Here is a 25,590-nt window from a genome sequence, read left to right on the forward strand (position 1 = left end):
AAAATGGTGATATACATAGATAATGACCTACTATAAAACAATACAAAAGAATTAATCATTGGTTCATGTGACAGCATGGATAACTCTGACAAATCTGAGGAAAAATAAAGCCAGACATATGCTGTGTTCCATATAAATGAATTTCAGGGGCACCTCGATGGCTCAGTGGATTAAACATAAATGAATTTCAAGAGGTGGCAAAAGTAAATTTCAATGACAGAAATTAAAATAGTTCTTTAGTTGTTTTCTCTTGGTGTGGGCTATTGACTGGGCACAAAGACACTTGTGATGAGATGGGAATTTTTATGATTTGGGTAGTGGTTACATAGATGTTTACAAATGTAGAAAATTATCAACTTGTAATTAAAATTTATGCATTTTACAGTGTATAAATTATACCTCATTAAAGAAAATACCAGGTTAAAAAGGAAAAAAAGCAAGGGCAATTGTACAACATTCTTTCTGATGTCTAAGCTTGTCTTTTTTGACATATGTAATTCAGGACTTTATAAATTTTGCAATGCTAGGGCACTCATGGCAAATATACCTTTGAGGACTTGTGCAAAGGACTGCATAGGGTCTTGAGAATGGTGATAGTATGCCACCATATGCAGTGAAATGGTTATTTGGGTATGTTTCTGCTGAAATTTCTAATTTCCAAATATGAACAATTAAATTGTCCTCTGGGACTCTGTTGTGATTTAAGTTTGTGTTCCCTTTTTTTGGTACTCCTATAATGAATCTTGAATATTCCAGAGGTTCACGCTTTTGGACCCTGTGTGTCCTCATGAGGGATGGTAAATGACTCTGCCGTAAATATATCATCAGGGCACTAGAATATATTCTCATTTATGACTTCAATGATCTTCACCTACTCTGAAAGCAACTATTCTTATCAACTGTTGATAAGAAAGTGACTAGCAACAGGGTCCAAAGGAAAGTAACATTTATTGTTTCTACTTCCTGACTCTCTTCTGTTTTGGATGCACAACCCATCAGATTTGATGTTCATGATGTACTGTGTCACTGTATCCCATAGAATGGATATAAATTTGTTCAGGAATTTTAAATGGTTACATCAGCATATTCTTGTGCATCTTTACAGCAGTTTCTATTGTCTTGATCTAGGATTTATCATTCCAATGGCCATAGGGGAAAGCTATGACTGTTAATCTTCCAGAGTTTAGAAATCTCTGTCTTCCATGAAAAAAATTAGCCTTAATAATTTCCTATTAATTTAAAACATAGGCATTCATTGATTTAAAAGTTCCAAAAAAAGTCCATCTCACCTCTCCCTTCCATTAGCTTTGAAGAAAGATCCTGGTTTGTTGGAAGAAAAAAGCAGCACATTATCAAAGAAGGTGTTTCCTGTGGCTGCTTCTTGGTGAGTACTTGGTCATGGGAATAACTTGCAATATAATAAGTCAATATTATTATTATTATTATTATTATTATTATTTTAAAGATTTCATTTATTTGACAGAGATCACAAGTAGGCAGAGAGGCAGGCAGAGAGAGAGGAAGGGAAGCAGGCTACCTGCTGAGCAGAGAGCCTATACGGGGCTTGATCCCAGGACCCTGGGATCATGACCTGAGCCAAAGGCAGAGGCTTTAACCCACTGAGCCACCCAAGCACAGCCAAATATTTAAAGCAGAGACTAGTAATGTTTAAGTTTGTACTGTGGATCATGTATAGTTAATGAAATTGTAATAGTTTTAACTAAGTCAAAGAATTAAGTAAAATACAATTTAATTATGGTGACTTATTAGAGCACTGATTTCCAACATATGCCCGAATACTTTCCCAAAGATTACATGACAATTCATTCAGCTTCTAGCTAGGCACTGGCATTCAAAAAAAAAAAACAAATATTCCTGGGGTGCTTGGTTAAGTGTCTGCCTTCTCCTCAGTCATGATCCCAGGGTCTTGGGATTGATCTCCGCATTGGTCTCCCTGCTCAGCAGGGATTCTTCTTCTCTCTCTGTGTCCCCATGCTCTCTCCCACTCTCTCTCTCAAATAAATAAATCTTTAAAGAAAGAAAAAAATGAATGTTCCTTTAGTGATTGCAATGAAAATATATTCATAATTCCACTACACTGAAATTTTCCAGTGTAACAAAAATATTCCCAGAAAACAACGTTGAAAGGTAATATGACTAATAGCAGAAGGAAAAATCTTTTGTTCTGTCAGGTGAGTTGAGTGAGAGGGAAACTGATGCACATTTAAATGTTTTCTCATTGATTCTGAACAACCAAGTCATATAACCATCCCTCACTCCCATTTTTAGACATCGTTTCTCTTAAACCCAAGGACTAGGTAGTTATGAGATACTGTGATAAACTAGATTTCCTGCTCAGTCTTAAAGTTTTGGGTAAAGAACTCAGGATGAGCCAACTTCAGGAAAATAACTGGTTTGGAACATGCTAATAGGAAAACAGCTCCCTCCCCCACACTTTCTTTTTCCACAGGGCTAAGGTCAGTGCTTTGGAGGCCTTTATATATTGCATATGCTACCTGAAGTATAGAAATTAACATTGTGACCCCATAAAAATATTCTCTGTGGAATGACAGCCTTCACTGTTATCTGTTGGGTTTATATGTTATTTGAAAATAATTTCTATTTTACAGTGTTTACCTTGTGGACTATTATTCAAATATATTGTTTTCTAGAAAAGTTAAGTTTCACATTAAAAATTATTTCCAAAAATGAACAATAAACCTTCAATTTTTACAATTTAATAATTGACAAATTTCAAAATAATTTATAACATTTAAATTATATAAAGTGATTCCTCATTCAGAATTGTAGCTTCAAGTAGTATTTTTTGCTTTTTAATAGTGGCCATCAGTTACATTTTTATTCTTTGGTGGTAGCATTTTCTGTTTGACAGATCCAGCAGAGTTGATGATAGAGAAATGGAGATCACTATGGAGGTGAGGAATGAGACAACAATCCAAGAATTTATTCTGGAAGGGTTTCCTGCCATCCAGGACCTAGGGAATATCTTCTTCCTGATCCATCTGCTGGCATACCTGGCCTCTATCTCAGGAAATGTGGTGATCATCACCATCACTTGGGTTGACCATCGGCTCTGGACACCAATGTATATTTTACTCAGCACGTTCTCCTTCTCTGAATGCTGTTTTATCACCTCAGTTATTCCTAAACTGCTGTCTATCTTCCTGTTGGGAAGGCAACCAATTTCCTTTACTGCTTGTCTCATACAGGCCTTTTCTTTTTTATTTTTTGGGTCAATAATTTTCTTCCTCATGGCAGTGATGTCTCTGGATCGGTATGTGGCCATTTGCAAGCCTCTGCATTACCCGACCATCATGAACCCGAAGACTTGCTTCCTCCTAGTCACTGCCTGCTTCGCTTTGGCCTTCCCTCTCATCACAGGGCTGGTAGTGAAGGTTTTCCAGTTGTCCTTCTGTGGCCCCCATGTCATCCCCCACTTTCTCTGTGACCTTGGCCCTCTGATTCATCTCTCCTGTTCTGACACCAGCTCCACTGAAATGTTGGCCTTTGTCCTCACTTCCTTTATCTTGTTGACATCCCTTATCATAACCACCATTGCATACAGCAACATAGTAGTCACAGTCCTACGACTCCCATCAGCCAAGGAGAAACAGAAAGCTTTCTCCACCTGCTCCTCTCACCTCCTTGTGCTCTCTCTGATGTACAGCAGCTGTTTGTTTATATATGTGAAACCAAAGCAAACGAACAGGCTGGACTCTAACAGGGAGGCTGCCCTTGTGAACACGGTGGTGACCCCGTTGCTCAACCCTGTCATCTACACTCTGCGGAACAAGCAGGTCCACCGGGCTCTGAGGGATGCTCTATCTAGGTTGAGGTTACAGAAACAGAGCTTTGGTGGTTAAGTGGAACTTCTTGGTCTGCTAGTTCAATTTCCACAATTGCAGAAATATTTTATATAGAATTCTACATATGGTGATCTAGCTTTTGCTAATTTTCATCTGGCTGGGTACAATCTTACTTTGCAATACAATACTTTTCACTCTGAAAATTCCTCTGAGTTCTCTATATCATGCTGAAGAATAACTTCCTTGATTTTCTACTCAGTGGTCTTTCATGAATTCATTTCGCACAACATTTATGGAGAGCCCAGTATACATAAATCACAGAATACAAAGTCTTTAAGAATAAAAAATTGTCAATCAGATAATAATAATTACTATTCATGGTACAGTCTTATGCTTGAGTTTCTGATACTAAGAAAGTATAGAGACCATCACCATTTTATGTATTCAGGGTTTGAAATTTTAGAAGCAAATTGTTCTGAAATTATATAAAGTCATAATATTATAGCCTAATGAAACTTAATAGTATTTCATTAATTGGATCTTTTATGTAAATGAACCAACAGCAACCTGGTTCTCTCTTTGGGTCTATTGGTTTTAGAGGTATAAATAGCTCAGTGTAACTCCAGGTGGTTAGGATGTATGTAAAGTTATCAACAAAATTGTCTTTAACACTTTCTTAAAATAGAAATAAAGTGCAAAACTTTAAAAAGTTTTAAAAAGATTTTATTTATTTGAGAGAAAGAGAGAGAGACAAAAATAGTGAGAGAGAGCATGAGTCGGGAGGAGAGGGAAAAGCGGGTTCTCTGCCGAGCAGGGATCCCGATGTGGGACTTTGATCCCAGTACACTGGGATCATGACCTGAGCTGAAGGCAGATGCTTAGCGGACTGAGCCACCCAGGCATCCCAGAACTTTTAAATTTGTTCAGTTTTTTTGGCCTATAATTGATATTGCCAAGCCTTGACCGCAATAGGTTGCTGAAAGGTAGGTGATTCCACTACCAAATTTTCTCCCTACATGGAAGAGATGTTTAAAAGGAAAATGACTGCAATTGATAATTTAAAAATAATGGATTAAAATTGGGTCAGTTATTGTGTTTGTAGGTTCATGGAAGAAGTGGCTCCCACCTGAAGACAACTGGCCCTAATGGGAAGTGGTTCCTATCACATCCCACATGGCATGCACATGCTATGCATTTGATTTTCAGTATATCTGATTTGAGCACATATACTGCTTTCTGCTTGATTTGAGAATTACTTATATTCAAGGCATAATCTGATTTAAGAAATTTTAGACTGTCAAAAAATATTGGCTTATTTAGATTTTTTTTTTTTTTTTTTTTTTTTGCCTGGGAATGGTTTGATTATAAAGTGTCCTGGAGGTTATGATCTTCTAAGTATAGCTGTGTCCTTGTCCCTTCTTTCTCCAAATAAGGTAATTTCTGAGACTAATCTAAAAGCAGGAGTTCCCAGGGTTTCTGGTTTCTGTGCATTAGATGAAATAGCCACCTCTGCCAATTTTCACAGCCTGGCCTCATGAACCAGACTAGTGAAGGAGATGAAACTCCCCTATCAGCCCAGCGAGATTCTGGGTACTTCTTGAACGTTTGTGCTCATTCAAACTACTATCTTTGTTTCTAGTATGCCCCAAGAGACTAAAGTATGCCAAACTCTGTTAGTCCCTCTGACAGGGAGGATAGAAACTAGTCTTTCTAGCAGAAGCTAGAGAAGTGGGGAATGCTCGATGCATGGTCCAATTCCTTCTCTCCTCAGTGAGAAGCTGAGAGAGTAAATCCCCTACTCACTGTTCACTGATTTGGGTAGAGGTCCTGTGGGAAATGGCTATACTCTCATTCAGACCACACTCCTTAAAACTGTTGCTTTACTGTCTGTCATCCTCAAAGGCCTAATGAAAGCTGGGGGCCATTGGATCTCAGAGACAGTCAGGTTAGTTGGAGACTTGGTTCTGTCTCTGGAGCAAGCCAGGAGGAAGGAGCTTCAGAAAGTGCCCACTGGCTTATTCAGACTTCTAGGAAAGTAGTGAGTTCCTGTCTGTCAGCTCCCAGATGCAGGCTAGTTAGAAGCCCGACCATCAAGGTAGCAGCTGTTCAAGTTGAGACTTTAGATGTATAGTCTAATCCCTTCTATGGAGAAACTGAGAGCTGGCCATTTTTGCCTGCTTGCTCTATGTTCAGCCATGGGGAAGAGCTGAGGAAAGTTTTTGCATGCTGCTTTAATGCCGATCTCTGATTTTAGTCTATGATGGGCGTCTCAGCTCCTAGAAACAGGCAAGTTAGGAGCACAATCCTTTGGTTGTCAACCCTCTAAGTTGAGGCCCTAGATGTGTGGTGTAAGCCCTTTGCTCTTCTGGGAAAAGCTGGGGGTTCCCACCTGATTGTAAGGTGCTATGTGGGGTGGGGTTTATGGTGAGAGTGCCTCAGCTTTTCCCACCTATTTTGATGTGGCTATTTTCTCAGTTACCTGGAATTGTAGGAGTGTCTCAGTTCTTTTCTGGATATCCTTCAGAGGGAATTGATCTGCGTGTAGCTATTTATTCAGGGTGTCTGTGGGAAGAGGGGGGAGAATCAGAGGTCTCTGTCCTGCCATCTTTCTGGTGTCCCATTTCTAGTTTTTAGCTATTACAAATAAAGCTTCTCTGAATATTCATGTACAGGTGTTTGTATGAATATAAGATTTCATTTTCCTGGGGTAAGTGCCTAAGAACACAATGGCTACATTGTATGGAAATCAAATATTTAGTTTTATAAGAATCTGTCAAAACTTCCAGAGTGATTATACCATTTTACATTCCCATTAACAATGCATGAGTGACCCAGTGTCTTTGCATTTTCGTGAGACTTTAGCATTATTATTTTCATTTAACTACAATTGAAATTAAATGTCCATTTTTTGAAAGATCAGGGAATGTACTACGTTTATTTATTTATTTATTTAAAAATTTTTTAAAAATTTATTTTCAGCATAACAGTATTCATTGTTTTTGTACCACAGCCAGTGCTCCATGCAATCCGTGTCCTCTATAATACCCACCACCTTGTACCCTGACCTCCCACCCCCGCCCCTTCAAAACCCCCAGATTGTTTTTCAGAGTCCATAGTCTCTCATGGTTCACCTCCCTTTCCAATTTCTCCCAACTCCCTTCTCCTCTCTATCTCCCCATGTCCTCCATGCTATTTGTTATGCTCCACAAATAAGTGAAACCATATGATAATTGACTCTCTCTGCTTGACTTATTTCACTCAGCAGAATCTCTTCCAGTCTCAGCCATGTTGCTCCAAAAGTTGGGTATTTGTCCTTTCTGATGGAGGCATAATACTCCATCGTGTATAGGGACCACATCTTCCTTATCCATTCATCCGTTTAAGGGCATCTTGGTTCTTTCCACAGTTTGGCAACTGTGGCCATTGCTGCTATAAACATTGGGGTACAGATGGCCCTTCTTTTCACTACATGAGTATCTTCAGGGTAAATACCCAGTAGGCAATTGCAGGGTCATAGGGAAGTTCTACTTTTAATTTCTTGAGGAATCTCCACACTGTTCTCCAAAGAGGCTGCACCAACTTGCATTCCCACCAACAGTGGAAGAGGGTTTCCCTTTCTTCACATCCCCTCCAACACATGTTGTTTCCTGTCTTGCTAATTTTGGCCATTTAACTGGTGTAAGGTGATATCTCAATGTGGTTTTAATTTGAATCATCCCGAGGGCTAATGATGATGAACATTTTTTCATGTGTCTGATAGCCATTTGTATGTCTTCATTGGAGAAGTGTCTGTTTATATCTTCTGCCCATTTTTTGATATGATTGTCTGTTTTGTGTGTGTTGAGTTTGAGGAGTTCTTTAAAGATCTTGGATATCAACCTTTTTTCTGTACTAGTTTTTATGAAACACCATCACTCAACCCTCCCAAACTATCCTTTTCTTCCTTAATTGAAATTTTTATTGAAAAAAGATTCACATACAGTTATAAGAAATAGAAAGGTAGGTGTACATTGCTCATTTTCCTGCAATGATAACATTTTGAAAAATTATAGTTTAATATCACAATCAGGATATTGACTAATGCAATCCACCAATCATTTTCAGATTTCCTCAATATTACTTATACTCGTGTGTGTGTGTGTGTGTGTGTGTGTTTACCTCTTGCACAATTTTATCTCACTGTCTTGGCTCATGTATCTACCATCACAGTCAAGATACTGGACATTTCCAACACCACAAACATCCCTCTTGTTCCCTTTTAAAAGCTACACTTACTTTACCTTCCCATCTCTAAGCAATGTCTTCCGTTTTTTTTCTTTTCTTTCATTTTAAAATCAGCTCTGTGCTTAATGTGGGGCTTGAACTCACTACCTGGAGATCAAGAGCCATATGCTCTACCAACTGAGCTAGTCAGGCATCCCACTTCCTCAGTTTCTAAAATGTTCTCATTTCAAAACTGTTATACAAATGGAATCATATGAAATGTAAACATTTGAATCTTTTTTAAAAAACTCTGCATGATTCCCTTGAGATTCATCTAAACTATTGCACATGCCAATATTGCATTCCTTTTCATTGCTGGATAGTAGGCAATGGTATGGATGGTATGATGGGTCTATTCACCTGTTAAAGGACATATGGGCTGATTTCAGTTTTTGGCTCTTACCAGTAAAGCTGCCATGAACATTCATGTTTGTGTACAGGTTTTTGTGTGAACACAGGTTTTCATTTCTTTGGGATAAGCACCCAAATGTGCAAATGCTGGGTTGTAGGGTAGTTGCATGTTTAGTTTTATAAGAAACTGTCAAATAATTTTTGAGAGTGCTTATACCAATTTATATTCCCACTAGCAGTATATAAGTGGACCATATTCTCTGCATCCTCAAAAATATTTGATCTTATCACTATGTTTTCAGTCACTCTGTACAGTGTGTACTAATATTTCATTGTTTTAATTTGCCTGTTCCTGATGACTAATGATGTTGAATGTCTTTCACTTGCTTAAATGGCATTTGTATACCTTTTAGGTAAAATGTCTGTTTATGTCCTTTGCCCATATTACTATTGGTTTACTATTATTATTAATATTTTTACTCTTGAGTTTTAAGAGGTCCTTATATATTCCAGATATATAAAGGAATATATAAAAATTACATAAAAATTCTTTTGTCAAGAACATGGATTGCAAATATTTTTCCCCAGTCTGTAGCTTCTCTTTTTATCCTCTTTTCATATACTTTCACAGAACAAAAGTTTGTAAAATTTTGATGTGATCTTATTTCTAATTTTTCTTTTATGGATCACACACTGGAGTGTCAAGTCTAAGAAGTCTTTGCCTAGCCCTAGATCCTGCATATTTCCTATTTTTTTCTAAAAATTGTTTTGTGTTTTATGTTTGTCTGGGATCCATTTTGAGTTAGTTTTGTTGTTTGCTTTGTTTTATTTGTCAGATTTAGACTGAGGTTTTCTTTTGTTCTCTTCTTCTTTCCCTCTCTCTCTTGTTTTTATTTTTGCATGCAGATGTCCAATTACTCTAGCAGCATTCCTTTGTTACTGCAAGTGGTAATGTATTTTTAATTTAGGTTTCCACAGGTTTATAGTTACTATATAAAAATGTGATTTTGGGGGGGTGTTGATTTTGTAACCTATGACCTTACTGAAATCACTTATTAATTCTGCGACTACTTTAGTAGTTTGTTTGGGATTTTCTAAATTTTTATATCATCTGCCCATAGGGATGGCTTTATATCTTCCTTTCCAATCTGCATGCATTTTATTTCTTTTTCTTGCCTTATTGCAGAGGTTAAACTTCCAAAGTAGTCTTGTTCTTTAACTCAGAGGGGAAACATTCAGTCTTTTGGCATTAAGTATGATGTTACCTCTAAGAAGTCTTACCTCTAAGTCTTTAGTAGATTCTCTTTATCAAGTTGAGGTAGTTCCTCTCTACTCCTAGCTTATTGGGAGTTTATTTTTATTTTTTAATCATGAATGGGTAGGCAAGATAAAATCTCTGCTCAACCACTAGAAGCATGTATGGCTTTTCTGTTGGTATTTGTCTGGAGTAGTTGGTATTGGTTGGTATTGACAAAAGTTCTCTTATTATTTCATTTTTCTCCCAGTTTTTTGGTTAGGGAAACATGCTCCCCCACACCCCTGTTTTTGGAGCCTCTTTTTAAAAAATAGTAGTTCTGACTTGAAGCCTCCTGCAACACCCTTTCTAGGGGCATTAAGGGCCAGATGGCTTGACAGGCAAGTTCTACCAAACATTTAAGGGAGAGTTAATACCTATTCTTCTCAAAATATTCCACACAAAAAAAGAAGGAAAACATCCAAATTCATTCAATGAGGCCAACATTACTCCGATACCAAAACTAGACAAAGATTCCATTAAAAAAGAGAACTATAGGCCAATATCCTCTATGAACATAGCTGGAAAAATGCTATGTCATCTAACTGAACATAATAAAAAAATTCTTTTTTAAAATTTTTTTATTTTTATAAACATTTATTTTTATCCCCAGGGGTACAGGTCCGTGAATCGCCAGGTCCACACACCCCACAGCACTCACCAAAGCCCACCCCCCCGATGTCCATAACCCCACCCCCCTTCTCCCAAACTCCCTGCCCCCAGCAACCCTCAATTTGTTTTGTGAGATTAAGAGTCACTTACGGTTTTTCTCCCTCCCAATCCCATTTTGTTTCATTGACTCTTCTCTTATCCACTTAATCCCCAATGTTGCATCACCACTTCCTCATATCAGGGAGATCATATGATATTTGTCTTTCTCCGCTTGACTTATTTCGCTAAGCATGATACGCTCTAGTTCCATCCATGTTGTCGCAAATGGCAAGATTTCATTTCTTTTGGTGGCTGCATAGTATTCCATTGTGTATATATACCACATCTTCTTGATCCATTGATCTTTTGATGGACATCTAGGTTCTTTCCATAGTTTGGCTATTGTGCACATTGCTGCTATAAACATTCGGGTGCACGTGCCCCTTTGGATCACTACGTTTGTATCTTTAGGGTAAATACCCAATATTGCAATTGCTGGGTCATAGGGCAGTTCTATTTTCAACATTTTGAGGAACCTCCATGCTGTTTTCCAGAGTGGCTGCACCAGCTTGCATTCCCACCAACAGTGTAGGGGGGTTCCCCTTTCTCCGCATCCTCGCCAGCATCTGTCATTTCCTGATTGGTGATTTTAGCCATTCTGACTGGTGTGAGGTGGTATCTCATTGTGGTTTTGATTTGTATTTCCCTGATGCTGAGTGATATGGAGCACTTTTTCATGTGTCTGTTGGCCATCTGTATGTCTTCTTTTCAGAAATGTCTGTTCATGTCCTCTGCCCATTTCTTGATTGGATTATTTGTTCTTTTGGTGTTGAGTTTGCTAAGTTCTTTATAGAGTTTGGACACTAGCCCTTTATCTGATATGTCGTTTGCAAATATCTTCTCCCATTCTGTCAGTTGTCTTTTGATTTTGTTAACTGTTTCCTTTGCTGTGCAAAAGCTTTTGATTTTGATGAAATCCCAATAGTTCATTTTTGCCCTTGCTTCCCTTGCCTTTGGCGTTGTTCCTAGGAAGATGTTGCTGCGGCTGAGGTCGAAGAGGTTGCTGCCTGTGTTCTCCTCAAGGATTTTGATGGATTCCTTTCTCACATTGAGGTCCTTCATCCAGTTTGAGTCTATTTTCGCGTGTGGTGTAAGGAAATGGTCCAATTTCATTTTTCTTCATGTGACTGTCCAATTTTCCCAACACTATTTATTGAAGAGGCTCTTTTCCATTGGACATTCTTTCCTGCTTTGTCGAAGATTAGTTGACCATAGAGTTGAGGGTCTATTTCTGGGCTCTCTATTCTGGTCCATTGATCTATGTGTCTGTTTTTGTGCCAGTACCATACTGTCTTGATGATGACAGCTTTGTAATAGAGCTTGAAGTCTAAAATTGTGATGCCACCGACTTTGGCTTTCTTTTTCAATATTCCTTTGGCTATTCGAGGTCTTTACTGGTTCCATATAAATTTTAGAACTATTTGTTCCATTTCTTTGAAAAAAAGGGATGGGATTTTGATAGGTATTGCATTAAATGTGTAGATTGCCTTAGGTAGCACAACATTTCACACTATTTGTTCTTCCAATCCAGGAGCATGGAACATTTTTCCATTTCTTTGTGTCTTCCTCAATTTCTTTCATGAGTACTTTATAGTTTTCTGAGTATAGATTCTTTGTCTCTTTGTTTAGGTTTATTCCTAGGTATCTTATGGCTTTGGGCGCAATTGATTGTAAATGAGATTGACTCCTTATTTTCTCTTTCTTCTGTCTTGTTGTTGGTGTAGAGAAATGCAACTGATTTCTGTGCATTGATTTTATATCCTGACACTTTACTGAATTCCTGTATAAGTTCTAGCCGTTTTGGAGAGGAGCCTTTTGGGGTTTCCACATAAAGGATCATATAATCTGCAAAGAGTGATAGTTTGACTTATTCTTTGACAATTTGGATGCCTATAATTTCTTTTTGTTTTCTGATTGCTGAGGCTAGGACTTCTAGTACTATGTTGAATAGCGTGGTAATAATGGACATTCCTGCCGTGTTCCTGACCTTAGAGGAAAAGCTCTCATTTCTTCTCCATTGAGAATGATATTTGCAGTGGGTGTTTCATAGTTGGCTTTAATAACATTGAGGTATGTGCCCTCTATCCCTACACTTTGAAGAGTTTTGATCAGGAAGGGGTGCTGTCAAGCTTTGACAAATGCTTTTTCAGCATCTCTTGAGAGTATCTTATGGTTCTTGTTTTTTCTTTTATTAATGTATTGTATCACATTTGTTGATTGGCAGATGTGGAACCAACCTTGCAGCCCTGGAATAAATCACACTTGGTCATGGTGAATAATCCTTTTAACGTGCTGTTGGATCCTATTAGCTAGTATTTTGGTGAGAATTTTAGCATCTGTGTTCATTAAGGATATTGGTCTGTAGTTCCCTTTTTTGATGGGATCCTTGTCTGATTTTGGGATCAAGGTGATACTGGCCTCATAAAATGAGTTTGGAGGTTTTCCTTCCATTTCTATGTCTTGGACCAGTTTCAGGAGAAAAGGAATTAATTCTTCTTTAGATGTTTGATAGAGTTCCCCTGGGAAGTCATCTGGCTTTGGGCTTTTGTTTGTTTGGAAATTTTTGATGACTCTTTCAATCTCTTTACTTGTTATGGGTCTGTTCAGGTTTTCTATATCTTCCTGGTTCAGTTGTGGTAGTTTATATGTCTCTAGGAATGCATCCTTTTCTTCCAGATTATCAAATTTGTTGGTGTAGAGTTGCTCATATTATGTTCTTATAATTGTTTGTATTTCCTTGGTGTTGGTTGTGATCTCTCCTCTTTCATTTATGATTTTATTTATTTGGGTCCTTTCTCTTTTCATTTTGATAAGTCTGGCCAGGTGTTTATCAATCTTATTAATTTTTTCAAAGAACCAGTTACTAGTTTCATTAATTTGTTCCATTGTTTTTTTGATTTCTATTTCATTGATTTCTGCTCTGATCTTTATTATTTCTCTTCTCCTGCTGGGTTTAGGGTTTCTTTCTTGTTCTTTCTCCAGCTCCTTTAGGTGTAGGGTTAGGTTGTGTATTTGAGACCTTTCTTATTTCTTGAGAAAGGCTTGTATCACTGTATATTTTCCTCTCAGGACTGCCTTTGCTGTGACGAACAGATTTTGAAACTTTATGTTTTCATTATCATTTGTTTCCATGGATTTTTCAGTTCTTCTTTAATTTCCTGGTTGACCCATTCATTCTTTAGAAGGATGCTCTTTAGTCTCCAGGTATTTGGTTTTTTCCCAAATTTCCTCTTGTGATTGAGTTCTAGCTTCAGAGCCTTGTGGTTTGAAAATATGTAGGGAATGATCTCAATCTTTTGGTGTCAGTTGAGACCTGATTTATGACCCAGGATGTGATCTATTCTGGAGAATATTCCATATGCACTAGAGAAGAATGTGTATTCTGTTGCTTTGGGATGGAATGTTCTGAATATATCTGTGATGTCCAACTGGTCCAGTGTGTCATTTAAGGCCTTTATTTCCTTGTTGACCTTTTGCTTGGATAATCTGTCCATTTCAGTGAGGGGAGTGTTAAAGTCCCCTACTATTATTGTATTATTGTCAATGTGTTTCTTTGATTTTGTTATTAATTGGTTTATATATTTGACTTCTCCCATGTTAGGGGCATAGATATTGAAAATTGTTAGATCTTCTTGTTGGACAAACCCTTTGAGAATGTTATAGTGTTCTTCCTCATCTCTTATTATAGGCTTCGGCTTAAAATATAATTGATCTGATATAAGGATTGCCACCCCAGCTTTCTTTTGATGTCCATTGGCATGGTGAATTGTTTTCAACCCCCTCGGTTTAAATCTGGAGGTGTCTTTGGGTCTAAAATGAGTTTCTTGTAGGCAGCATATTGATGGGTTTTGGTTTTTTTTTTTATCCATTCTGATACTCTGTGTCTTTTTATTGGGGCAATTAGCCCATTTACATTCAGGGTAACTATTGAGAGATATGAATTTAGTGCCATTGTATTGCCTGTAAGGTGACTGTTACTGTGTATTGTCTCTGTTCCTTTCTGATCTACTACTTTTGGGTCTCTCTTTGCTTAGAGGACCCCTTTCAATATTTCCTGTAGAGCTGGTTTGGTGTTTGCAAACTCTTTTAGTTTTTGTTTGTCCTGGAAGCTTTTTATCTCTCCTTCTATTTTCAATCGTAGCCTAGCTGGATATAGTATTCTTGGCTGCATGTTTTTCTCATTTAGTGCTCTCAATATATCCTGCCAGTTCTTTCTGGCCTGCCAGGTCTCTGTGGATAAGTGTGCTGCCCATCTAATATTTTTACCATTGTATGTTACAGACTTCTTGTCCCGGTTTTCTTTCAGGATTTTCTCTTTGTCGCTAAGACATGGAAATGTGGTGTGAGGGGGGTTCTCTGCACCTCCTGGATTTTGATGCTTGTTCCCTTTGCCATATTAGGAAAATTCTCTACAATAATTCACACCAATATACCTTCAGCTCCCCTCTATCTCTTCTTCTTCTGGAATCCCAATTATTCTAATGTTGTTTCATCTTATGGTATCACTTATCTCTCAAATTCTTCCCTTGTGGTCCAGTAGTTGTTTGTCTCTCTTTTGCTCAGCTTCTTTATTCTCTGTCATTTGGTCTTCTATATCACTAAATTCTTTCTTCTGCCTCATTTATCCTAGCAGTAAGAGCCTCCATTTTTGATTGCACCTCATTAATAGCTTTTTAAATTTCAATTTGGTTAGATTTTAGTTCTTTTATTTCTCCATACAGGGTTTCTCTAAGATCTTCCATGCCTTTTACGAGCTAGGCTAGAACCTTGAGAATTGTCATTCTGAATGCTAGGTCTGGCATATTATCAATGTCCACGTTGATTAGGTCCCTAGCCTTTGGTACTGCCTCTTGTTCTTTTTTTTTTTTGTGGTGATGATTTTCTGCCGTGTCATTTTGGCAAGATAAGAATATATGAAGGAGCAAATAAAATACTAAAAGGCTGTCAAAGACCCTAGGAAAATGTGCTTTAATCAAATTAGAAGAGATCCCAAATCGTGGGGGGGTGGGCAGAAAGGGGGTAAAAAGAAGTTCAGGAAAAAAGTTAAAAAAATAAAACAAAAAATACAAAAAAGAAAAAAAAATATATATGACTGGTGACTAGAACAGGGTCACCCAGTTAATTTTGGGGGTATTTTGGTCTCTTAAAAGAAACTACCTCCCAAGGTACCTAGGAATAAACCTAACCAAAGAGACACAGAATCTATACTCAGAAAACTATAAAGTACTCATGAAAGAAATTGAGGAAGACACAAAGAAATGGAAAAATGTTCCATGCTCCTGGATTGGAAGAATAAATATTGTGAAAATGTCTATGCTACCTAAAGCAATCTACACATTTAATGCAATTCCTATCAAAGTACCAACCATATTTTTCAAAGAAATGGAACAAATAATTCTAAAATTTATATGGAACCTGAAAAGACCTCGAATAGCTAAAGGGATATTGAAAAAGAAAGCCAACATTGGTGGCATCACAATCCCGGACTTCAAGCTCTATTACAAAGCTGTCATCATCAAGACAGCATGGTACTGGCACAAAAACAGACCCATAGACCAATGGAACAGAATAGAGAGCCCAGAATTAGACTCTCAACTCTATGGTCAACTAATCTTCGACAAAGCAGGAAAGAATGTCCAATGGAAAAAAGACAGCCTCTTCAATAAATGGTGCTGGGAAAATTGGACAGCCACATGCAGAAAAATGAAATTGGACCATTTCCTTACACCACACACGAAAATAGACTCAAAATGGATGAAGGACCTCAATGTGCGAAAGGAATCCATCAAAATCCTTGAGGAGAACACAGGCAGCAACCTCTTCGACCTCAGCCGCAGCAACATCTTCCTAGGAACAACGCAAAAGGCAAGGGAAGCAAGGGCAAAAATGAACTATTGGGATTTCATCAAGATCAAAAGCTTTTGCACATCAAAGGAAACAGTTAACAAAATCAAAAGACAACTGACAGAATGGGAGAAGATATTTGCAAACGACATATCAGATAAAGGACTAGTGTCCAGAATCTATAAAGAACTTAGCAACCTCCCAATATTTTAAAGAATGAAAAACATATATAAGGGTAAACACAATGAAGGGATGGAATATGATTATACGGATGAAAAAAATTTTCTTTTGAATTTCTGAAAAAGGACTTGATAAGTTAAGTTGGTTGGGAGAATAAAGAAAAAGAAAGTGGAAAGAATTTGTTCAGGCTGGAGACTAGAACAAGACAAGTGCTAGATTTAGGGGGTATTTTGATCTATTAGAAGAAGTTGTACCCCAAATTTTTTAGAAGAAAAATCCCTATGTGTATACAAAAATATATAGTTAGATACAGTGAATGATAAAATATGATTATAATAATGAAGTTTCAAAAAAGATTTTTTTTAATGAAAGGTATTGTTAAGATCAACTTGTTAAAAAAACATTAAAAGAGGAAAGTGTGAAAGTTACATAAAATTCAGCAGAAGAAAAAAATTAAATTAAAAAAATTAATTAACTTTGCAACTTAAGAATCATGGGGAGAGAGCCATGCAAGCATGCTTTGTTTTCTCCTCCTCTGAAATTCCGCTATTCTCCTTGGTAAATGAACGTGGTTTTGGCTTGATTTCTTGTTGATCTTCTGGGGGAGGGGTCTGTTGTAGTGACTCTCAAGTGTCTTTGCCCAGGGCAGAATTGCACCGCCCTTACCAGGGGCGAGGCTAAGTAATCCGCTTGGGTTTGTTTTGGGGAGCTTTTGTTCCCTGAATGCTTTCCGTAGATTTCCAGAGGACGGGAATGAAAATGGCAGCCTCCCGATCTCTGTCCCAGAGGAGCCAAGAGCCCAGGACTCCAGTCCCCAATGTGCCCTCAGAGAAAAGCGTTCAGTCACTTCCATCTCCCTGGCCTCCAGCTGTGCTCCGAGCTCACCCAGCCTGTGACCAAGCATCTCTGTCTCTGGCACAGAGCTCTGCCTGGAGTCTCTGAACCCCACAGATCCCTGCGTTCTTCCGGGGGGTGTCCCTGAATCTTGTGGGGACCCCACTCACAGAATAGTGGCCTGTGCCATGGATTAAAGTTCAAGGTAACCCCGAGTTGAGAGATCACTCCTCGGCTCTGTCTCTGTAGCCAGCTTCCCCGCTCTAATACCTGCAAGCTCTGCGACACTCAGACACGCCTGATCCTTCTGTGACCTTGTGGGACCTGAGGCCATGCTGTCCTCATGTGGGCTTCTCCTCAGTTTAGGCTCTGTAGTGATGTCCTTCAGTGCAGCAGACTTCTAAAGTCCTGATTTTGTGCTCCATTGCTTTGCCGCTTGCTGGGAGCCACCCCTCACCCCACAGTCTATCTAACTGTGGCTTTGGATTGACTTCTCCACTGGTCCTACCTTTCAGAAAGTGTTCAATTTTCTGTTTCTAGAATTGTTGCACTTCTTCTCTTCAATCTCCTGTTGGATTTGTTCTGAATGGTTTGATAAGCTGTCTAGCAGATCTAGCTGATGACATCTAGCTGATGTCATCTCAGCCTGCTACTTCTCTGCCATCATGACTCCTCCCCACTGAAAATTTTGGTTTTAAAGTAGGTTATCAATCAGGGGTGTCTATGTGGCTTAGTCAAGTGTCTGACTTTGGCTCAGGTCATGGTCTCTGGGTCCCAAAATAAGGCCCTGCATAGGACTCTGCACTCAGTGTGGTGTTAGCTTGTCCTTCTGCCTCTTATACTACTCTCTTTCTCTCAAATAAATAAATAAAACAGTTATAAAAATAAGTAGATTATCAGTCAGAATATAACCTATGGTTGACAACACAATTCAACAGGAAAAATGTTTAATTTGTTGATTTTCATTAGTAAAATGAAGTAGATAAGCAAATAACTTAGGTTTTCCCAACTTGAGTTTTTGGAGGAAATTATAGAATTATAAAACAAATGCGCCCTTCCACTGATATACACAGACATTTTGTGGTAACAGCTTTAGGGTAGGAACCGATCATAAGCATGCATTATGAATCTGAGGGGTTGGAACTGGAATAATAATTTAGGATTTCGGAGCTGGTCAGTCTTGGCATGCTGTGGTAATTCCCTCTCCTTAGAGAATGGTCTAAGCCTGAGAATAATTCAGTTTCCCCAAAGCATGGGATTGATGCATACATATGTAGCTAAGCTAAGGGCCAAGAGCAGCATTTAAGAACACACTCGAAGCAAAAAATATATATTGCAAGATGAAGAGTAGTCTGACCATTATTTCCTTGGGCAAGGCTTGGAGAGAATGCAGACCCAAACATGCTATTTCTATCATTTTGTTCCTACACACAATGTAATATATCACCTTCTATCATTTTAATTATCTAAATACCTGTTAATAAATCATTATTAATTCTGTTGAACCATGCTTGTTGGAGAATGAAATGAAATAATAAGTGTAAAAATTTACAAAATTTTGGAAATTTAAGTGCGTGATTTATAAATAATTTACTGATTTACTAAAAATTCAGTAAAGGCTTTTGTAATTAATCAGTTGTCATCAGTATGTGGAATATTTAGGGAGAGGATAGCTATGCACATCATGGTAAAGTGTAGCCTTGAAGAAACAGGTTTCCATTTTGCTAGGGATGTGTAGGGTTCATTGAGATCTGTCAGAGACTCTGCACTACAACTCTGTGGACTGCTACACTGGCCAGGATGAGGACACAGGGTTCTCTGAAGCCTTTCAATCCAAAGCTGTGTGATTGTTTTTATCTTGATATTTTCATTCTGCACATTGTCTCCCTCAGAGCCTGGTGCACCTGCTTGTTCCGCAGAGTGTAGATGACAGGGTTGAGCAAGGGGGTCACCACCGTGTTCACAAGGGCAGCTTCCCTGTTGGAGTCCAGCCTGTTCGTTTGCTTTGGTTTCACATATATGAACACACAGCTGCCATACATTAGAGAGAGAACTATGAGGTGAGAGGAGCAAGTGGAGAAAGCTTTCTGTTTCTCCCTTACAGATGGGAGTCGGAGGATTGTGACTACTATGTTGCTGTATGCAATGGTGGTTATGATAAGGGATGTCAATAGAATAAAAGAAGTGAGGACAAAGGCTAACATTTCAGTGGAGCTGGTATTAGAACAGGAGAGATGAATCAGGGGGCCAAGGTCACAGAAAAAGTGGGGAATGACATGGGGGCCACAGAAGGATAATTGGGAAACCTTCACTACAAGACCAGTAATGAGGGGGAAAGGCAATGTGAAGCAGGCAGTGACCAGGAGGATGCAAGTCTTCGGGTTCATGATGGTCGGATAATGCAGAGGCTTGCAAATGGCCACATACCGATCCAGAGACATCACTGCTATGAGGAAGAAAACAGCTGATCCCAGAAATACAGTGACAAATGCTTGTATAAAACAGGCAGAAAGGGAAATAGTTTGCATGTTTAAGAGAAAGATGATCAGCAATTTAGGAATAACAGCACTTATGATACCACACTCCAAGCAGGAGAAAATGCTGAGGAAAAAGTACATAGGTGTGTGGAGCCGGGAGTCAGCACAGGTGATGGTGACTATGATAGCATTGCTTACAATGGATGTCAGGTATGCCAGCAGGTGCACGAGGAAGAAGACCTTTCCCAAGTTTTGGATGGCAGGAAACCCCTCCAAGGTGAATTCTTGGACAGTTGTCCCGTTCCCCATTTCCATGGGCATCTCTTTCCACAGCAGCATCACAGCTGTGCTTAAGCTACAGTTTAAGACATTAGGAAACACAAAGGTTTTAGAGGAGCATGATTAAGTTACTTGACTATCCAGGAACATGGGTAGGCTGGTAGTAAAGTGGATTAGCCAGTTGGTTCTTCAATCAGATGGACCTGAGTTCAATATTAGCTCAATGCTCAGTTCTAACTCATGAGAGATGGGTCATTTTTGGAAAGTTAGTTAACATTTGTCAACTTTCTTTCATCTTCTGTAGAATGAAGATGATAGGATCTACCTGTTCATGTTCCTGTGAGAACTAAGTAAGGAAAAGCATGTAACTCATTTGGCATATGATGCTAATGTTTTCTAGGTGTTCCTCAAAGTCTAATTGTAATGTTATGATCACTAAAATAATGCTTAGGAGAGCAACATGTGTAGGCAGGTGTATTGGCATTTTTCTAGTTATATAACATTTTATTTTTAATAGAATTACCAATTTGTTTGTAAACATAATGATGGCATTAGTAATATTCCCTTTAGAAGTCCCTTTTAATAATGCAAAACATTCTATGGTCCAAACTGTGATCACCACGATGTGTTGAGGACTTATGTGTGGCATTATGCTGGTCACTGAAATTCAGTATTTCTGTTCCTCTTCACAATAACCATGAGCCCCTTCTTCTAGAGAAGCAGAACTCAGGCTTAGATTGTTCCAGAGTATTTGCTTCACATAGGTGGCGCTTTACCTAGATCTTCCAGATCTAGAGCCCCTGCTATTGACAGATGCAATGTCAAAATATTTGAAAAGGGAAAAAAATGTACTGTTGATGATCTTTAAACTTGAAGTGAAGGATTAGCTTTATTTATTTTAATTGTTTCTACCCTTAGTTAGTATCCCTGATGAGTTAGAGACCTGTGGAATGACATCAGGCTTATGGAGCATCTACCTTAACACAAGCATTTTAGAGAAGAAACAGGAGACTGGAGACTTTGGGGTCTTCTCTGCAACATGATATAACTTGTAAATCCAGGATTTACCCCACCCCCACCCAGGGTTCATGCTGTCCTCTAATGAAGGTGGGAGTGACATTAGGTCAGAGGAACTAGCCCAGTTAGGTATATAGGCTGGGTGTCTGGCACTCATGCACTCACTCTTACCTCAAAGCTCACTGAACAGTTTGCTGTCTTTAGAGCTCTATGCCACTGATTTCTCTCACTGTGTTGTTTGGCTGTAGCATCTCAATGTTAGGCTTAAGGTCAGCCTTGTGGCATGTGTCTCTCTTCCTAACCCACCTTTGGCCAGGTCCTATGAAGGGCTGCTCATGAAACCAAACTCCTCACCCCTGAGTGACACAGCCTGTGGGATCCTCTGCTTCTGTGCCAGTGGACCCCAGTAAGCCCATCAAGCCACTAGTCCTTAAGGCCAGGTGCACACACAGGAGTCACCTCATCGGGTTTCCTTCCCCTGAAAATACTGTTCTAAGAAATAAAGAGCTTGCTCTGGGCTGAGGGGAAAAGAGAGGTGAAGGAAATTCATTTGTCACAGCCTGTTGTCCCATAGTGAGGTGAATATACATCCTGTGCTGCCAATGTCTGGCTGACTAAGCATTTTTTTCATAGCCCAGATGTTTCATAGCACAGCATAACTATGGTCAGCCTTGACTATGGAAGCCCCAGAAAGGAGCAGACAGACTAAAATAACCATATTTTACTGCTTACCATTCTGGACTAGAGCTGGGCTTCCAGACCACTTAGCATTCTGATAAAGGTCTGGCTCTGCTCCCTCAGTGAGTAAAACCCCACCTACCAGGCAACTTTGCTCTCACCTCCTATACTCTTAACAGGAGCAGGTAGCTTCTTACAGGTTTAGCCCTGGGTGTTGCTGAGGCAAGGGTCTTATGTTTAGGGCTTCATGTCATGGGTACACCTGCACCAAGTCTCCTTCTAAGGCACTATGTTCCTCCATCAAATCCTCACCTTTTCATAGGGAGAAGCATCCTTGTTTCACTGCATCATCATTGAGAAGGGGCTGTCATGCAGGTTTGGGGCTCTGTGATAGTTTTACCACCAGAATATATGATTGTGAAGCAGGATGGACCCAGCCGGTGAGCAGAGAGTGCAGGCTCCCAAACCTTTTTAGATGCTGAAGAGACAGGGGCAGAAATTAAGGGCATGGCTGGTATCCTGGGGACAGCTAATTGGTCAATGTTGAGGACAAGATTTACTGGTGCAACCCTTATATTTATCTTCCCTTGTGTGGTGATGCTGACTCCCAGATGTCCACACTGTTCTCTGCCAATATTTTGAAGGAAATTATATGACAATTTCCCAAGGGTTTTTAAAATTCCAAGTTGAATTTGCTACTGATTTGATGTAACAGTCCAGACTAAAATTTTCTACATGTGCTGTGTGCACTGAGGCAGAGCATAGTTGTTAAAAGAATAGATTTTATTGTGAGAAAAAGCTGGATTATATTCTAGATTTTATGAGGCTTTTAGGAAGGTACTGGGGAAGCCTTCCTTTCTTGGTCAACTTTTCTTTATGCTTTCACCGATGTTATGATTCTTTTCATTCCATATTTTCATATGAAAAAAATTTCATTGTGCTCTCCAATCTTCTTGAAAAAGGAAAGCATACGCTTTTTCTTCTTCAGGGAGGAAGGGGGAATGCTAGGTGGTTTCTGTTACATCTCTAGCCCGGCAGGGCTCTCTTTTAAAAATAAGAATGTGGGAAATGGAACCCAGATTCTTTCTAGATCCAGAAGAGGTGGAGATGTGAGCCTGAGGGTGGAGAAGCCGTATCCATAGCAACCAGTGGCCTGGGAAGCTGCTTCTTTTACTAGTTGTCTAAGCTGGGCTACTGTGGCAGGGGAGACCCATTTTTCTGTGACTTCTTGTTTCCCATCACAAGCCAGAGAAGAGTACTAACCTCCCAAAGTGTTTGTAGGCAACCCTGGTACATATGGGAGCTGTTTGGAAATTTGTTCTGCTTGTATATGCCCATATTAATATTGATCTTAGAGGGTCAAGGCAAATATAGGCACTTTCCATGTGGCAAATATAGAAACTTTCCATGAGTTTCCATGTGGGTCCTACCTTCCCAAATAGACAAAATCCCCCTTTTTCTGAGAGTGAGAAAGAGACAGCATGTGTGATTGAAGGTGCTGGGGGGCAATGAGTCTGACAGGAGGCTTGTTCTGTAACTCTCAGATGATGACCTGACATGATCGGAAATCAGGAGTTGGATGCTTAAACAACTGAGCTACCCAGGTGTCCCAGACAAAAACACTTTTATAACATCTGTCCATCTATCCACTTTGCTTTCAATCCAGGCCAAACCTGGATGTGAGAGAAAATAAACTATAATGGGAAATGAGTTAATGAGTTATAGAAGCTAGAGCAAAGTGAGACTATCTATAGATCTTAATGCCCAGATAAAGTCTCATTTTCATGGGGTTTTAATTTTATTCAGTGCTAACTTAATTTTATTCAGTGCCAACTTCATGGTGCAGAAATACCTGTCATGCCTGAGCAAGTTCCAGTGCCAACAAGATATTGGGAATTTGTGAGTAGAGGGACTCTATGAGGTTTGATGGAAAGGCTTACAAAGTACACACTCAAAGAAATTGGCTGAGCTAACTCTACATTGCATCTAACACCAAGAAATGTTTCAAATTGTCCTTGGCCTATGGTTTCTCTCTTCTGAGATGGGTCTCTTATGCCTCTCCAATACCCACCATTTATTAATATTTATAAAGATTTTATTTATTTATTTGACAGAGAGAGAGCGCAAGTAGGCAGAGAGGCAGGCAGAGAGAGAGAGGGGAGAAGCAGGCTCTCCGCCGAGCAGAGACCCTGATGTGGGGCTTGATCCCAGGACCCTGGGATCATGACCTGAGCTGAAGGCAGAGGCTTTAACCTACTGAGCCACCCAGCACCCCTTAATTTTTTTTAAATGACCTTGAGATCTCATTTATCTTGGACATTTCCAGCATTACCTGTGATTAGGGTTTTTAGTTAGCCAGTTAGATTAAGGAAGGGGATAGTTCTTAAAGTTGTATTTGTGATTATCAAACATGGAAAGATAAGGCAAACATCAATTTGTGGTTTCTTCTCTGCAGGATATGATTATGTTTGCCACACTAACCCTCAGCTACGCTTGACAAGATAGGATACACATATATATTCATGATTTAGATAATAAGAGTATTTTGAGTTTTAGTGTATCTTTTTAATATGATCTGTTCCCAGAAAAGTTTCAATTTCTAAGGTTATATCCCTAAGGACAAAGTCTTAGTTAAAGCCCAAGGAAAGGTGAATCCTATCACCTATGATGTTGTGGGAGAGGGAGTAGGGGATGCTAATTTGAACAGGATGTGGGCATCAGGAAGGTGAGAAGCACTCATTTGACCAAACCCCAGGCTGAGGTTGGAGCTATTGGCATACTAATAATACATGGAGAACCATTTTTCCTCATGCAATTTCCATAAAAGTAAGATAATGATACCAACAGGGACCAAGAACAGATCAATTCTGATTTGGAGGAAAAGCATGGTAGTGTTAGTAGCTTCCAACATGGAACCGTGAGGCAAAACTGAAGGTATAGAGTAATTTATCTTACTGGGCTTCTAAGTTTTCTTTTTTATTCATGCATGGAAAAAAGAAATTTTTTCTTTTTTTAATGACTATATATATATATATATATATATTCACATATATGTATATAAATGATTTATATATATGGGTATATATATGTATATAAATAATTAATTAAGTTCAATTATGTGGGTGGGATAAAAAGAGGTAGAAGAGCTATCTGTAAATCTCAGAATTCAAACTACTTTGTAAGGATCTGGATCCTCCACTACTACTTGTTTCCTGTTGGGATTTCTTGAGCTGGTCTCCCCTCAGATGTGTGGATGCTCCAGGTATTGGGGACAACATGTATGATTCTTAGTTGTGTTTTTAACACAGGATTCTTAAGTATCTTTATCTTAGTGCCTTTCCAAAATGAAATGGTGAATATTACAATTTGCAAAGTCAATATTGTACACAAAGTATGGAAGAGCTCTCAGTAAACCCTCCACCCACCCCCCAAAAAAAACGCATTTGAAATGAGGGCAAAGTTCACGTCATAAGTTCACACCTCTTCTGGTAAAACCCTTGCAGCTTATTACATGAACTAGTTTTACTCTTAATGGAGGGGAACTACTTAGAGGACAAGGTGAAGGACGTGCCATGGAGAGAAAACTAATTTGTATGATCCCCTTTTAGTAAATGGGATCCTTTTGGCTGGGCTTGAGACATCACCTCACCAATAATGGGTATTATACTGGTGGGTGTCATGAAGTCATTGTCCAAGATTCTTAAGATTTGGTAAGCCAGACTGATCTCTTTCCACATGTGTGACTCTGGGGATCTCAGGGTAGTCAGAGCATTTGTAAGATATGGGTAGAGGGAGATGTTCTCTGGACTGACAACACAATCAAATTCTGTTTTCC

At 39.0% G+C, this 25,590-nt stretch overlaps 2 protein-coding genes across 2 annotated transcripts; one reads left to right on the forward strand and one right to left on the reverse strand.

The window, feature by feature from the left end:
* Positions 1 to 2,918: 2,918 nt before the first annotated feature.
* LOC309859366 (olfactory receptor 6C74-like) lies at positions 2,919 to 3,884 on the forward strand (the record flags this gene model as incomplete). Its single annotated transcript, XM_082720000.1, has 1 exon — positions 2,919 to 3,884. The coding sequence occupies one exon, from the start codon at positions 2,919 to 2,921 to the stop codon at positions 3,882 to 3,884; it is 966 nt and encodes a 321-aa protein (XP_082576126.1).
* Positions 3,885 to 19,157: 15,273 nt separating this feature from the next.
* LOC309859513 (olfactory receptor 6E1-like) lies at positions 19,158 to 20,120 on the reverse strand (the record flags this gene model as incomplete). The annotated part of the gene is made up of 1 exon (XM_082720236.1): positions 19,158 to 20,120. One exon carries the CDS (start codon positions 20,118 to 20,120, stop codon positions 19,158 to 19,160), a length of 963 nt encoding a protein of 320 aa, XP_082576362.1.
* Between the last annotated feature and the right edge of the window lie 5,470 nt (positions 20,121 to 25,590).

This window comes from Mustela nivalis, assembly GCF_964662115.1.
Source record: "Mustela nivalis genome assembly, chromosome: 2".
NCBI classification, from domain to species: domain Eukaryota; kingdom Metazoa; phylum Chordata; class Mammalia; order Carnivora; family Mustelidae; genus Mustela; species Mustela nivalis.